Genomic DNA, 14,659 nt, shown 5'->3' with positions numbered 1-14,659 from the left:
CTATATGACAAATCTAACTGACTTCCCAGCAAGAAACATGTATATATCCTCGCGAAACTACCTCAACCTGCACTATCCCAACTGTAAAGGTCTCAAGTACAAAACTTATTATGGATTCAACTTCTCCTTCCTGGGCAGCCAACTCTGGAACACCCTCCCTAGGCATATCCGATCAATCTATGACCACCTACCTTTCAGGAAAGCATTAAAAACCCATTTATTCAAGCAAGCCTACCCTAAAGAACCTGATTAAATTTATGAACAGACTACCTAACGAACACCAAAGAAGCAACGACAACGACATTGACCCAGACTACATCTCCCACATCACCTCCCACATCACCTATCCCTACCAACCCATCCATTCTTCCACTTATCCATCCAATCACTACCAACCCATCCAAGCTATTCCTATGCTACATTTAATTTTTCTACCTAACAAAATTCTGTATAACCTAATACTATGTAAGCAGCATTGAACCTGCTTTTAGTGGGAAAGCGTGGGATACAAATGTATTACATAAATAAATAAATAACTCGAACTAAGCTTTTAGTAAACAGAGGGGTTAGTCAGTCCAGACAAACAGAGTCAAACTAAGAAAGGGTTATTGTCATGAAAAATATTGAACAGTGAACTATAAAAACAGAAGGAAAATAACAGGCAAATAACAGGTAACTGAATAAGGATGAATTACAAAACTATCTAAACATTTTAGCACTACCCAGATAGTGCCTGGGAAGTACAGGAAATATAGCTGCTCACAGGTTACAGAATATCCGCTCACAGAGTCTCAGTAAAGAGGTCTTTGTATCTCTACTTCCAAATTGAGACTGGAGAAAAATCCAGTATTTCCAGAGTGAATTTGAGCTCCTGGGCCAATCAGTGCGCAGAACAACATTTTTTAAAAGTAACAGGTTACTTCCTCTTTGTGTTAAACTAAAGAAGGAACAGTTATTTCTCTGTAACAGCTTTAAACATAAAACATACACCACCTGCTGACCAAACTAGAGAAATACACTTCAAGAAATATTCTTATAAATTCACATGCTGGAAAATTCAGCATTTCACTACAGCATGCACTTGTGTAGGGTTTTCCCACGTGCTAAGGTCATTTTTACCACAACAGTAAAATGACCAATTTTTCCTTTTTTGCATTAATGGCGATGAGCTAATGTCACCACTAGCACGTGGCTGCACTTACTGATATCTATTTTACTAGCCGTTGAGCCTGTAAAAACGGGCTAGTAAAGGAGGGGGGGGGGGTTGAAAGCCCCCCCCCGGATAGGTCGCCGCCGCCTCCCCCCCCCCCCCCCCCAGAGTCCCCTCCGCCACCCCTCCACCCGGGCCGGGTACCTGGCTTCACTATTCAAACCGCCGGAACGCAGCACACAGCTCATCTGAGCTGCCGTCGGCCTTCCATCTTCTCTGCGTGTGTTCCGCCCTCGTGTGACATAATGTCGGCGAGGGCGGGACACAGGCAGGTAAGGAAGGCCAACGGCAGCTCAGATGAGCTGTGTGCTGCGTTCCGGCGGTTTGAATAGTGAAGCCAGGTACCCGGGCCGGGTGGAGGGTGGGTGGCGGCAGCAACTCCGGGTGGGTGGGGAGAGCAGTAGCGGCAACCCTGGGGGGGGGAAGAGGTGGTGACGACTGTTCCCTCACTCGCAGGTGCGCAGGTTCCCTCTCTGTCCCACCCCGTCATCACATATTGACACGGGGCGGACAGAGAGGGTCTCTACTGCGCATTTGCGAGTGAGTACACCTCTTGCCATTTATACGTTTGATAGGCAGCAAGAGTTCATGCGCTAATCCTGCACTAACCAGTTAGCAAGCGGTAATAAAAATGCGCAGGTTAGCACAGGAATGCCCACTCTCCATCCCGTCATGCCCCCTCCACCAAAAGGCATTAAAAATTCAGAGTGTGCATATTGGCATGTACCAATTTGGCTTTTACTGCAGGACACCTAAGTGCGTCCTAAGGTAAGCGTGCGGTAGTGCTTATCGCAGCACAGTAAAAAAGGCCTCTTTGTTCTGTTTGTGACAACCAGCTGCATAACAAAATCTTAGAAGAATGTAAGCTAATAGGCTTTATTAGCCAGGCTTTTTTTTTTTCAGTTAGTGCATTACACATGCTTTAGATTGTTCTCAAGGTTTTTTTTTTTTTAAATCATGAATTGTGTGGGTAACAAAAAAAAATTTTCCAGCTATTGCCTACAAAACAAGACAGTAATGCCAATTTTTACACTTCCATAAAAAGTATTAAGAGCTCATAGTGGTAGGTCGCAAAGGACTGCGCATGGCAAAGGAAGATCTGTATCGTAACCCTTGGATTTCCATTTAAGTCAGCTGTTCAACACTACCAGTCTTAACCAGTATCATGGAAAAGATTTGCATCAAGCCCTTTTTTGGTCATACCACTAAAAACTGACATTCCTGCTCAACTTGTAAAGATTTTTCAGCAAATCGGATCTCGAATCAACAGGAAGAGATGCCTTCTGAGAAAGACTACCTGTTAATTCAGCCTATTTGCATTTAAAGTCTGCTTGGTTTCAGAACTGTTCAGCACAGGACCATTTTGCAACAAAAGTACTGTCCTCCAGGCTTCCAGCTATTTCAAGAGCTGGAGCAAGAGAAAAAGGAAAAACAAAGAATCCTTTACATGCCAGAGACAAAATCTGCACCCATTTCTTTAAATTCCACTGGATGCTGAATTAAACTTATTTTATTTCCTCCTATAAATCAAGAGAGGAGTTATATGCTCACCATGCCAGGAGAGTTAAACGTTTTCCATATAATTATTCTGAGATTGCTAAAAGAATCAACCATCAACTGATATACCCTATTTGTAAATCATTTATAAGAAATATTTATTCTATCTGCAATCTATTCATAAGAAATTACACCACTGGTCTCTCTCTCTCTTAGCCTATTCTGTAGCTGACCATATTGATTTGGATTGTAAATTTAAATTTGTTTCTTCCTGATTTTTTTATACAAATTATTGTAAACTGCTCTGTTAGCCTGGCTGAAGAACGGTATATAAAAGACAAACATTTACCAAGTTAATAAAAACACTTCTCTTTTGCTTTGTGACTAGAGCATTACAATATAATTTCTATGCAGACCCCTGGTAGGCTGCAGTCAATGCACTTGTATTTCTCACAGAGAAAAGGAACATATATAATCTGGGTGAATCACACTTTTCAGTTGTCAAGTATGTGCACTAGGGAGGTGGATGAGGTGAGCAATGGATAAAGCAACAGCAAGGAGAATGAGATGAGTCAGAAAACAGTGCTTTATTACTCTTCCTTACTGGCATTTTCAAGCGTCTCCTCTCTCTCCGAGTTATTATGGAACCGTCAACCATCTCACTCAATGCACCTGGATTCATACTCACTGAAATGATCACAATTGCCACTTGGAACAACATACCAGTCAGTCACCTACTCATTCTTAACCCCCTGCAGCCTGAATGCAATGTGGTATTACATACTTGGGATTCTATTTTGGTACCATCAAAGCAATGGAGAAACATTTAGGAAGTCACGTCTAGAGTGGATGCTTTGGCGATGGACTTTGTTGATTTAGCTACCTATCAGCATCTGGACTGTCAAGTTAAAGAGAAACCTAGTTCCAACTGAGCAAGCTGGGATACAAAGAGATTTTCTCTCTGCTAGTACTGCAAACTCAATCCTCACTTGTAGTAAATCATCTTCCAAGGAGCAACCTAGAACGGGTAGCAAGAAAATAAATATCCCATGCAGAACTCAACCGAGAGGTTCAAGAGGCCCAGCAACACAGCAAGAAAGATTAAACAAATTGCAGAGTATAAAGACTTTCCCTGGGTCATGCACCGAGTCAGAGAGGTGTCATGGAGTGCCAACCCAAACTCATTGGGGGAGGGGCAAAAAAGCGTGGGAAGCTCTGCATACAACTTAGGGCGTCTTTTACTAAGGTGCGCTCATGCTTTTAGCGCATGCTAAAATTGTGGGCGCACTAAACGTTAGAGACGCCCATAGAAATGCATTGGCATCTCTAACATTTAGCACACCCACCAAAAATGTGAGTGTGCCTTATTAAAAGATCCTCTTAGTGCGATACTATAGGCACTCTAGGCTCAAATGAGTTTTGCACACGCCACACTGACATCAGCGACACTGACATGGGTTTTCTAATGCCAAGGCTTTAACGCCAGGTCTCAGGAGGAGTAAAATGTTAGCTCACTCTTCTGTGATGGAATTTCATTCCTATTTCTTTGTACTGTGAACATAAGAGACCCCTCAACCTTTTTTTCTGCTTTGTGGAAGTGAACAGGTGGGGAAGGGGGGAGCAGCAGGGGATAAGTAGTTGAGAGCGAGATGCTGTGGGTATGATCAGCAAACCACTGGACTGTAGACATCCAAGCGATGCCATAATCAGTGGCTTAGCTATGTGGGGCCATGGGGGCCTGGGCCCCCGTAGATTTGGCCCTGGACCCCCCTGCCAACTACCCTCTCGACCCCCCCTCCCGCCGCCAACCCTCCCCTGCTGCCGTCACCGTCCGCTACCTTTGTTGGTGGGGGACCCCAACCCCCGCCAGCCGAGGTCCTCTTCTTCCAGCGCAGGGCTTCGTTCTGTTTCTGTGAGTCTGACATGCAGGACGTCAGACTCACAGAAACAGAATGAAGCCTTGCGCCGGAAGAAGATCTCAGCTGGCGGGGGTTGGGGTCCCCCACCATCAAAGGTAGGCGACGGCGGGGGAGGGTTGGCGGCGGGAGGGGGGGGTCGAGAGAGTTGTCAGCAGGGGGGGGGGGTCAAAGTTGTTGTTGTTGGTGACGGCGCCGGGGGGGGGGGGGGGTCAGCAGCACCAGGGATGTGCCCCCTCACCTTGGGTTCTGGACCCCCTCCTGCCGAAGTCTGTCTACGCCCCTGGCCATAATGCTTGAACACAGAATAATTATGACGACGATCATGCAGAACTGCATTCTAGCACGTGCATATGCAATGCTGAGCGCGGTCTCAAATTATGTCCAAAATAGGCTGCTGCTAGGGTGCACTGCGGGTGTGCTTCTCTCGTGTTTGCACACAGCTTATTTGCATGCATGTTGGTTACAGTATTGGGGCAGAAAGTCCGGCCTCCAAACTTGGAGATCCAAGTCATGCCCTGTTGGGAGCTCACAGGAAATATTTTGTGTGAACGCTGCACCCAGCAAGAACAAAGGAGTCCTTTTACTAAGCCGCAACAAAAAGTGGCCTGTGGTGTGGGCACGTGTTTTTGGCGTGTGCCGGGCCACTTTTTACCCATCTGGGAAAAAGGGATTTTTTTTTTCAATGGGCTGAGAAAAGGGCCTATGGTAAAATTGAAACCAGTGCATTACTATTTGCGGTCTGAGTCCTTAACGCCACCCGTTGATCTAGAGGTAAGAGCTCACGTGTGGTGACCAGACAGTGCACACCAACTGCCCATCAATGCTGGAAATAATTTGTCCAGGTGGTTTGCATGTGTGCCAAACCAGAAATTACCACCAGGGGGCATGCTAGCCTGGCAGTAGTCTTGTTTTGGTGCATTTGGTGCACACTGAACACTTGTAGAGCATACCGTGCCTTTGTAAAGGGGCCCCGAAGTGCAGTATGGTGGCAGCATTGATATGCCTTCACCAGTGGCGTACCAAGGGCGGTGGGGGCATTCCGCCCCGGGTGTCAACGGGTAGGGGGGTGCTCTGCTGGCGAGTCCCTACCAGCTCCATCCACCCGGCAGCTGTGTGGTGTGGTGTGGTGTGGTGCGGTGCCTCTACACTGCTGTAAAAGAAGAAAACCGCCTCGTCGGCCCTTCCCTCAATCTGTCCTGCTCTCGAGGAAATAGGACGTTACATCAGAGGGCAGGACACAGTGAGGGAAGGGCCAAGGCGATTTTCTTCTTTTACAGCAGTGCAGAGTCCGCAAGGCGCCGGGTGGACGGAGCTGGTAGACAGGTGGGGACTGGGTCGGGGGCGGGGAAGGTGGGGTGCCGTGTTACGCTGGGGGGGGGTGCCGTGTTGCCCTGCAGCCAGGGGGGGGTGCGCACAGCAGCAATCCGCCCCGGGTGGCAGTGAACCACAGAACGCCACTGGCCTTCACTCATCCATCAATTGCTACTGCAGGCAATATTTTGGTGTAAAACCATCAAAACAGTCCACAGTCAGAAGATAAGAGTTGGAAAAAAAAAGCATCAAGAAAAACAAAGCAGTATGGCAGAATATCTTTTATGTTTAGTGCATTCACTGGTACAAATGTCACCTGCCTGACACGGCCACGTTTTGGCTTGCGCCTGAAACAAATACTGCGTGAGCCAAATAGGAATCCCATTTACTCAGGAGATTCTTTGAACTGTGATAAGAAATTGACTAGATCTCATTGCTGGATGTTCGAATCTTGACAATTAAATCTGAGATGCCCTATTAAGGTAATATCATATGCCCCTGAAGCAGGCGCAAGCCGAAACATGGCTGCGTTGGATGGTGACTTTTTACCATACTTTGTTTTCTTGATTTTTTTCCAACTCTATCTTCTGACTATTTTGGTGCACACAACACTAAACATACATGCGGGGATTGCTTTATAAGGAGGTCTACATATGAAGTCTATTTTATACACAGAAAATTGCAAACCATTGACATGCACTTGTACACGTTTCCAGAGGGTATAATTTAGGTGGCAAGGCACGGTTGTTTATTTATAAAATAGTCCACAGAATGAATGTATATACGGAATACACACTCATACACACCTTCCGCAGAGCACGTGTAAAATTTGTGGGTTCTGGGTGCTTATTTCATTAAAAAGTGTGGTAGCCATTAAAATTTCTTCTTATTACCTTTAAAGTGGACTACGTAAAACATTACAAAAAAAAAAAAAAGGAAGATAAGCTGACATTTTTTGACAAGTTTTCGAAGTCAGAACCACCTTCTTCAGGTCAATTGATGAGGGCTCTGCCTTCAAAAGCTTGCCAAAAAATGTATGAAGATAGATATCAACTTGTTTTCCTTTTTGTTGAACTTTGTTTTGTGGTTGTATAAAAGGGTCACGGGTGCTGACGTGACTCCCTTACGTGTCCTAAAAGCTGTCAAGCAGGACTCTCTCTTGCATGTTTGTGTACAGCAGGGTTGCCCAATGTCGGTCCTCGAGGGCCACAATCCAGTCGGGTTTTCAGGATTTCCCCAATGAATATGCATGAGATCTATTTGCATGTTCGGCTTCCACCACTAACTGGGCTAAATACTCCATAATTAGTCACTTAGCAGTAGATTCCCATATCATTTGACTAATACTCTAGTAACATACATTACTTATATCTAATAACCCATACATACAAAGCCAATTGTGCTGTTTATTACAAAATTACAAACTCATATTACAATAACAAAAACTAGAATCACGTAAATGGTATTCCTTTTTGATGATGTAAACCGTACCGGACTCAATTGGGGAGGGTGGCAGTATATAAGTGTGTATCAATGTATATTCTGCCTTTTTTTCCTATGGCTTAACTGCTATCCCCCGGATTCTATATATGGCGCATGCTAAATTGTGCGTGTGACGCTACTCAGTTAACGAGGCTAAGTTTATTTAAAACTTGATATACCACCTTTACATTTCAATAGGTCAAAGCGGTTAACGGTTAACAATGCAAATATTAAAACCCAAAATCAAGGAAAAGGCACTCCATATAAGAAAGGAAAGAAATCATTCACTCAAGAACAATAAATTTCAAAATGGTTAAAATCAAATATTATAGACACAAGCTGTGTGCAGGTCCAACAGATACTGGCTGTGCAAAATCAAGGGGAACTAAACGGGAAGGCCAATTGAAAAAAATGAGTTTTAAGCCGTTTCTTAAAATTAATAAGAGAGAGTTCCGCCCTAATGGTTGCTGGTAAATTATTCCAAAGGGAGGGAGCCAGAAAATAGAATGCTGAGTTTAGAGCTTGTTTAGGGAAAGGTAACACCAAACGATTAGCGTCTCGTCAAGTGATCGACGTGAACGGGACAGGGTATAAGAAATGATTAAAGAAGAGATGTATGCAGGGCCACCATATTGTAAAGTCTTAAAGGTAAGTAGCAGAATTTTAAACCAGATACGGTAGGACACAGGTAACTAATGGAATTCAAGGAATAAATGGCGTGACAGTCTGAAAATGTTTTGCTATAGTGTTGATAATTGGCCAATTACAATATTAATTGAAAATAATAGGAATTTATGCACGCATCTTTTTAAACGTATTCTAAAAAGAGGCGCATGTAAATTCCAGCACGCATAGCCAAAAAAAGTGATGCAGCAATGGGAGGAGTGTGGGCATGTCAGGGCAATTGATCATATCTACGTGCGTGGTTAGAGAATTCGGAGGAGTGCGCCTAAATTTACGCGCAGTTATTTACACCAGCTAGTGTAAATGGTCGTGCACTTCATGCGACACAACAAAATATGAACCGTACTAGATTTCTATAACTACCCTCTCTTTATTGAACCGGAGCCTACCTCCACGGTATTGTGTAAGCCACATTGAGCCTGCAACTAAGTGGGATAACGTGGGATATAAATGTGTTAAATAAATAAATCTAGGCACGGCCACCTAGCCTATGTGCTATTCTATAAACCACATCTGAATGTAGATGCAGCTTATAGAATACCGCTAAACATGTAAATTGGACACACCTAGATTTTAGTTGCCATATATAGAATCTAGCCCTATATGGGTATCACCACTGAATATTGGCAATGCCTGAACCACCACCCCCCCCCCCCGGCTCCACCTCAGCACTAACCAAGCAGCGCTGTGGCAGTCCCCCTGGATCTTCAGCGACACGATCTGCGTAAGTGCTGCTGAAAATCCAAGTCGGTCCTGGTGAAGGGGAGTCATGTGGATAAGAGTTGCTTCTACCTCGAGAGCTCTTTTTTAGAAAAAAAAAAAGTCAACCCTTATATTTTTGAAATGGCTGAAATGAAAATTACTCCTTTTACTTAAAAAAAAATTTGTGAAAAATGTTAAAGAAAATAAATGCAAAGAAAAGAAAGGAGACCGGTGAATGACACCAAAAAAAGGCAGCACGTGTGAGGAGAAATAGGTTTTAGCATTTTAGAGACTCTAACTAGGAGGAGTGACCTAATGGTCAGTGCAGCGGGCTTTGATCCTGGCAACCTGGGTTCTATTCCCACTGCAGCTCCTTGTGACCTTGGGTAAGTCACTTAACCCTCCGTTGCCCTAGGTACAAAAACAGATTATGAGCCCTCTAGGGACAGAGAAAGTAACTGCATATAATGTGTGCTGTGCTGCGTACATCTAGCAGCACTATGGAAATGATTAGTAGTAACTTCTGCTTTTATCTTTGACTTGATTGGCAGTGCTGCTCAGTTTTTAACCTTACCATGAAATTTAAGTATTACAGTTGAGGGGGAAGTCTGACAGAGGGATCATGGTTTTAAGAGAAGACACCACATTTCCAGTTGCCGAATACAGCAATATATTTACCACAGCTTTGCAAATTTAAAGCCTCTCTCTGGCACAAAAACCAAAGGCTGCACAGGCCCCTGAGAGTGGATGCTGGACTGAATAGTTCTAACCTTTGTCCCTTCTCGAAATGCACTTCTACGGAGTAAAAAAAAAAAATCTTTAAGTAATGAAAATCTCACTTTGAATGTGGTTTTTCTATTCTGGCTATTGTTTTTAAAACGCATTAACATCATAACCTTTAAAACTGCAACAGGAAACAACCCTGCGTCTGGCATGTTCTTCTCACATCTCAGACACACATAAAGGGAAGAAGGCCATCTTTGAAACTGCAAACTTTGTTCAGTAAAAAAGGGCCTTTGTATGAACACGGTTTTGCTGTTACAGAACCACAACAGCAAATACACAGAGGCCACACCCCCTTCCATGCAAACACACATCTTATGAACGCGTCAAAATGACTTCAGCTATGTTTCAACAGTTATGATGGACGAGGAACACTAAATACAAAGTGGGTTATAATCGAGGCGAGACCGTACTATTCATTTTCAACTTTAGAAGGAAGTGAATCAAAACAGAGCCAAGGAATCAAGTAAGAAAACAAGGCCCTTCCCCTCCAACCAGCTTCATGCTCAATCACTATCAAAAGACCATACCATTTCTGCGATGCAAGACAGAGTGGCAAATTACAAAAACCAGCATTTTGAAGACCTGCAAGGAAATACAGAAGAAACTCCTGCAGTGTTATTATAAAGAGACAGCACTGCAAGGATAACAGCAAAATTCTTTCAAGTACCAGAATGCACCTAAACTTAGGCCATGGTAAAAGACTGATGTGTACCCAATACCAGTTATAGTAAAAAAGACATAATCCAGCACCATTAAAGCCGAAGAGTTTTGCCTTACCAGAACACCCTGGATTAGGCCTAAGACATAATCAGTGCTCATCAATCTTTTTGTGTCTGTGACCCCCTGATCACAGCCAAATAAAATTCTGTGATCCCCAGAGATGCAGAATAATGATGCACTTATGGACAACCCATCAAGATTGTGGCCCCAGTTTGTGAAGCTCCTGCATAATGCATGCGGGACTTTGACTTAAAACACACAAAATTCATTACAAGACGTTGGGACCAACAGAGTGAATTGTCAGGTGTTTGGAGCACACAAATGAGGTTTGAGAGTGATCAGATACCCACCATAGTGGATTTCCAATAGCTGTGTTCAGATCAGATTCTACGCCTGGGGGGGGGAGAAATTTTTTTTTTTTGTTACATTTGTACCCTGTGCTTTCCCACGTATGGCAGGCTCAATGTGGCTTACATGGGGCAATGGAGGGTTAAGTGACTTGCCCAGAGTCACAAGGAGCTGCCTGTGCCTGAAGTGGGAATTGAACTCAGTTCCCCAGGACCAAAGTCCACCACCCTAACCACTAGGCCACTCCTCCACTCCACGACTGTGCAAAGCAGAACTTGTGCAGAATTTGACAAGGTTGGTCCGCTGGGCCAGAAGAGCAGAAAAGCATCTATGTCAGTCCCAGAGCCCAAGGATGAAGTCACAGCTGAAGAAAACTTGGGAGGAGGAAGCGATGGGGACTCAGCCAAGGCCAGTGAAGCAGAGTGAGTGCCAAGATGTGGATGAGCCTTGAAGAAATAAATAGAAAGCATGGGGGAGGGAGGGGGCAAAAGTGAGCTGGAGGCAAGATGGTCTGGGATCCAAGAGTAATTGGCAGAGTTGGGCGGGAAGACAGTGAGATGGGGGAATCAAACCATGGGGTAGGGAATGAGCAAGCCTAGGGAGGGGGAAGCCGGTGGGGGTTTTAAGCCTGGTGGGGAGCAGTTGATCTTAAGGTGCCCTTTTTTACAGTTGGAATGGATTCTGCAAAAAGCATGAAAATTCTACAACTTTGGATAATAAATCATTTAAAATGCAAAAGCAAAAGGTTATTATTCTAAGCCAGTGATTATACTGCATTATTTTGCTAGATGAAAAAAAACAAATGCAGAATTCTGCAAAATTTTGAAAGGTTTGAGAATTCTGCACACAATATTTTGCCCTGAATTTCTATTTTTTTTTTTTTTGGGGGGGGGGGGGACATAATTTCCCCAGGAATATAGTCTATGCATGCATATAGTGCTACAGGCTACAACATGTAATGAAACTCATCAGTGCATACAAAAGAAATAAGAGATGGCCAAACTAAAATGTCTCCACGCAGCTCCCCATACGATTCCTTACACCACCATATTCAGCCAAGGCTTAGCGTGGTCTGCAACAACCTGCTTTTGTAATGTGAGTGCATGACAATGGCCCAAATGTGGACAATCCCTCCCTATAAATCAGGCCTACTACAACCCAAAATGATAGCTTCAGCCTATAAGTCTAGTAATGCAATTTCGACCCATGGGAACACACAGGAGAGAAGAAAAAAAAAAGATCCACTGGCTGGGTCCTCCATAGAGATAAGATTTTACTCTTTTGAGCAGGGATTGTCTCTCTATGTCAGGTGTTCAGCGCTGCGTGCATCTGGTAGCGCTATACAAATGTTAATAATAATAATAATTTTACTCAAGACACAAAAGGCCAGCTATTATAGTGGAGCTCCATTGTATCCACCCTACTACAGCAAAATCCTAAGCAGGTGATACACAGATGGAAATGGTGAGGGCAAGAGGAAGACAGGGGATACAGGAGGGGCTGCAAACTGGACAGACTAGGGTAGGCCAAAATGCCCTTACCTACCAGTGCAAGTCCTGGAAGAACTCAACCAAAAGGCCTGCATCACTGAAAAACTATTTCACCCCGGTGTATCTTTTGCCCCATTTACCATAATGGCAATGACCATTCCACAGATTACATCATGTCGTAAATAACTTGAGTTCTGTCCAACAGCAGAAATTTTGCAGTTGTGTGGTTACAAGAATACATGAAATGAAAAGACAAAGTCTTGCATCAGTCTAAATAAAACCATCCCAATCTACCTTCTCCACTAACGTTGCCTATTGTGGCATTAATTGGACAGCACTCTGTAAATAAGCGTTGAACCTCTACATAAGGCAGAGCTCCCTCAACGTCCCGCTACACAGAGCCAGCCCCATCCGACACAGTAAAACTTCTAGCTGTCCTTAAAAGCTGCTGCTGCTACAGTAAATCTGCTACGCTTGAAATATGCCACAGTTCTGCGTCCTTTGCGCAAATAAAGTAAATATCTGCCAACCACTCACGTGGCTTTATTGTTTGGACAATCCACAAGCTCTCCAGTCGCTGCTGGTCATCATTTCTTCGTAGAAGAAATTCCTCAAGCATTTACGCTAGGAAATGGCTTTCCCCTTAGCACCTCTTATCATGCTCTGTAAGGGTTTAATGCTTATTCAGTTTTTCCATAGTTCTTATGTGTCCCCCCTTCTTTCATCTCATCCTACAACATTCAACTCCCCCTAGTCCTGAGGTCTATAGTCCACTCAGCACTCACAAGCTTTTCCTATCTACTTTTCTAGCCCAAAGAGCCACCTACAGCTTGGTTTTTGCTATCCCTAACATCTACATCTCAGGACTAACAGGACATCAGATATGTGACATCCCCCATAGGTGACAGAGAGAGGTAGAGAAGAGGCAAATGAACTGACCGTTCAGCCCGTACTTTTCCCGGGTCCGGCGGACCTGCTCGTGGTTCAGCCCGCAGTTCTCATTGACATCGAAGTACCGGAGGACCTCGGTCACGGTCTTGGCGTGGGCGCTTTCCATGTTGCCCGAGTGGGGGCAGCAGCAGCGTCTTGCCCCTCGCCCGGTGCTGGTTCTCAAGGGACGCAGCCGCGATCGCTCGCTCCAAGGTGATCAACTACTCGGACCGAAACCCCCCCCCTCCCTGAGCAAGTCCGCCCTGATGCTGTCCGGTCCTCGGCGGGGAGGGAGGGAAGAGAGATGGGAGACAGGATCCGAGCCCAGCGCGATCCCTGCAGGAAAAGAGGCGACAGCGGCAGCCCCGGCTCCAGCCCTGATCCCCCGGCAAATTCGCCTCTTCCTACAGAGCTTCACCTTTTTCCTTTTTCTTTCCCTCCTCCGTTGAAAGGTGAGCGCTTCCCCGGGAGCCGCCTCCTCACTTCCGAGCACCGCCCTCCACACTGCAGCCCCGGAAAAGGCACTTTCCAAACTTACTTCAGCCGGAGGCTGCTATGGCAGGATCTTAGATCTGCCCCCATCAGCCGCCTTCCAGTCTGTTATTCCCTCAGCCCACGGGGGTGGGGGGGAATCAGTCCAGAGTTCTTCTCCCTGCTTTCAAGTCCTGCCTCATTGTTACTCCCTCTCTTAATGTTACTCTAGTGCTCCTTATCAGCCTCCTCATCATCTAAGTGCAACACGGTCTCCCTAGGGCGTAGAATGCTAGCCCTCACAACCCACTCTTGATTGGCTGTCTGCGGCATATACCTCTCGCTGTCTTTTGATTGGTTAAAATCCCCCCTCTATTTGCATTTCTATATTGAGCCACTAGTCACCGATACGGAAAGCATTTTTTAATTTAGAGGGCTTAGAATTTTCTGTTCTCCCCTTTTCAGGTTGTAACGTGCACTTCCTCTTCTACTTTACATCACTCTGCTTCTGGCAGAGCTGAGCTCATACCGATGTAGTGTGTAGAGTAAACCACTCTAGAAGTCAGTCAGCCTATTTAAGTTTTGACAGCTTCTTTCAAAAATAAAACTTTGGGTGCTGGATCTTTTAGGTAAGCCTGCCTGCCTGCCTGCCTAACTCTTCGTTTTTTGTTTGTTTGTTGTTTTGGTACTCAATAGAAATAGAATAAAATAAAACATAGAAAAGAAAATATGATGATACCTTTTTTATTGGACTAACTTAATACATTTTTTGATTAGCTTTCAAAGGTAGCCCTTCTTTGTCAGATCAGAAATAAGCAAATTTTGATAAGTAGCAGCATATATAAGTGAAACAGGAAAGTATTTCAGTGACGGGCTGAAAGGATGACCCTTTCTAGCTTTCCCCAATTCTTTTGTTGTCTTAGCCTCAGTCAGAAAGAGCCTGTTGAATATTGTGTGTCTATGTTTTTTAATGGTAAAGACCAGGTGTGTTTTCAGGCTGTCCTACTGAATATGTATGAGAGAAATTGTCATGTCTGCCATCTACATTAAGGAGATCACTTCCACAAACTCTTCTACAGAATCTCAAAATCACCTTCAACAAAACACTG

The 14,659-nt window shown here is 44.6% G+C and overlaps 1 protein-coding gene across 1 annotated transcript in view; it reads right to left on the bottom strand.

Annotated features, from left to right (window-relative positions):
* Positions 1-13,789, bottom strand: part of ATP2A3 (ATPase sarcoplasmic/endoplasmic reticulum Ca2+ transporting 3) — a 244,389-nt gene extending 230,600 nt beyond the window's left edge. Inside the window, exon 1 of the mRNA XM_030222465.1 lies at positions 13,089-13,789. Within this exon, the coding sequence (XP_030078325.1) occupies positions 13,089-13,206 (118 nt within the window). The 5' untranslated portion in view covers positions 13,207-13,789. The remainder of the gene's footprint in view (positions 1-13,088) is intronic.
* Positions 13,790-14,659: the final 870 nt, after the last annotated feature.

The sequence above is a fragment of the Microcaecilia unicolor genome, chromosome 13 (genome assembly GCF_901765095.1).
Source record: "Microcaecilia unicolor chromosome 13, aMicUni1.1, whole genome shotgun sequence".
Lineage (NCBI taxonomy): Eukaryota > Metazoa > Chordata > Amphibia > Gymnophiona > Siphonopidae > Microcaecilia > Microcaecilia unicolor.
This window is presented reverse-complemented; position numbering and strand designations above follow the sequence as displayed.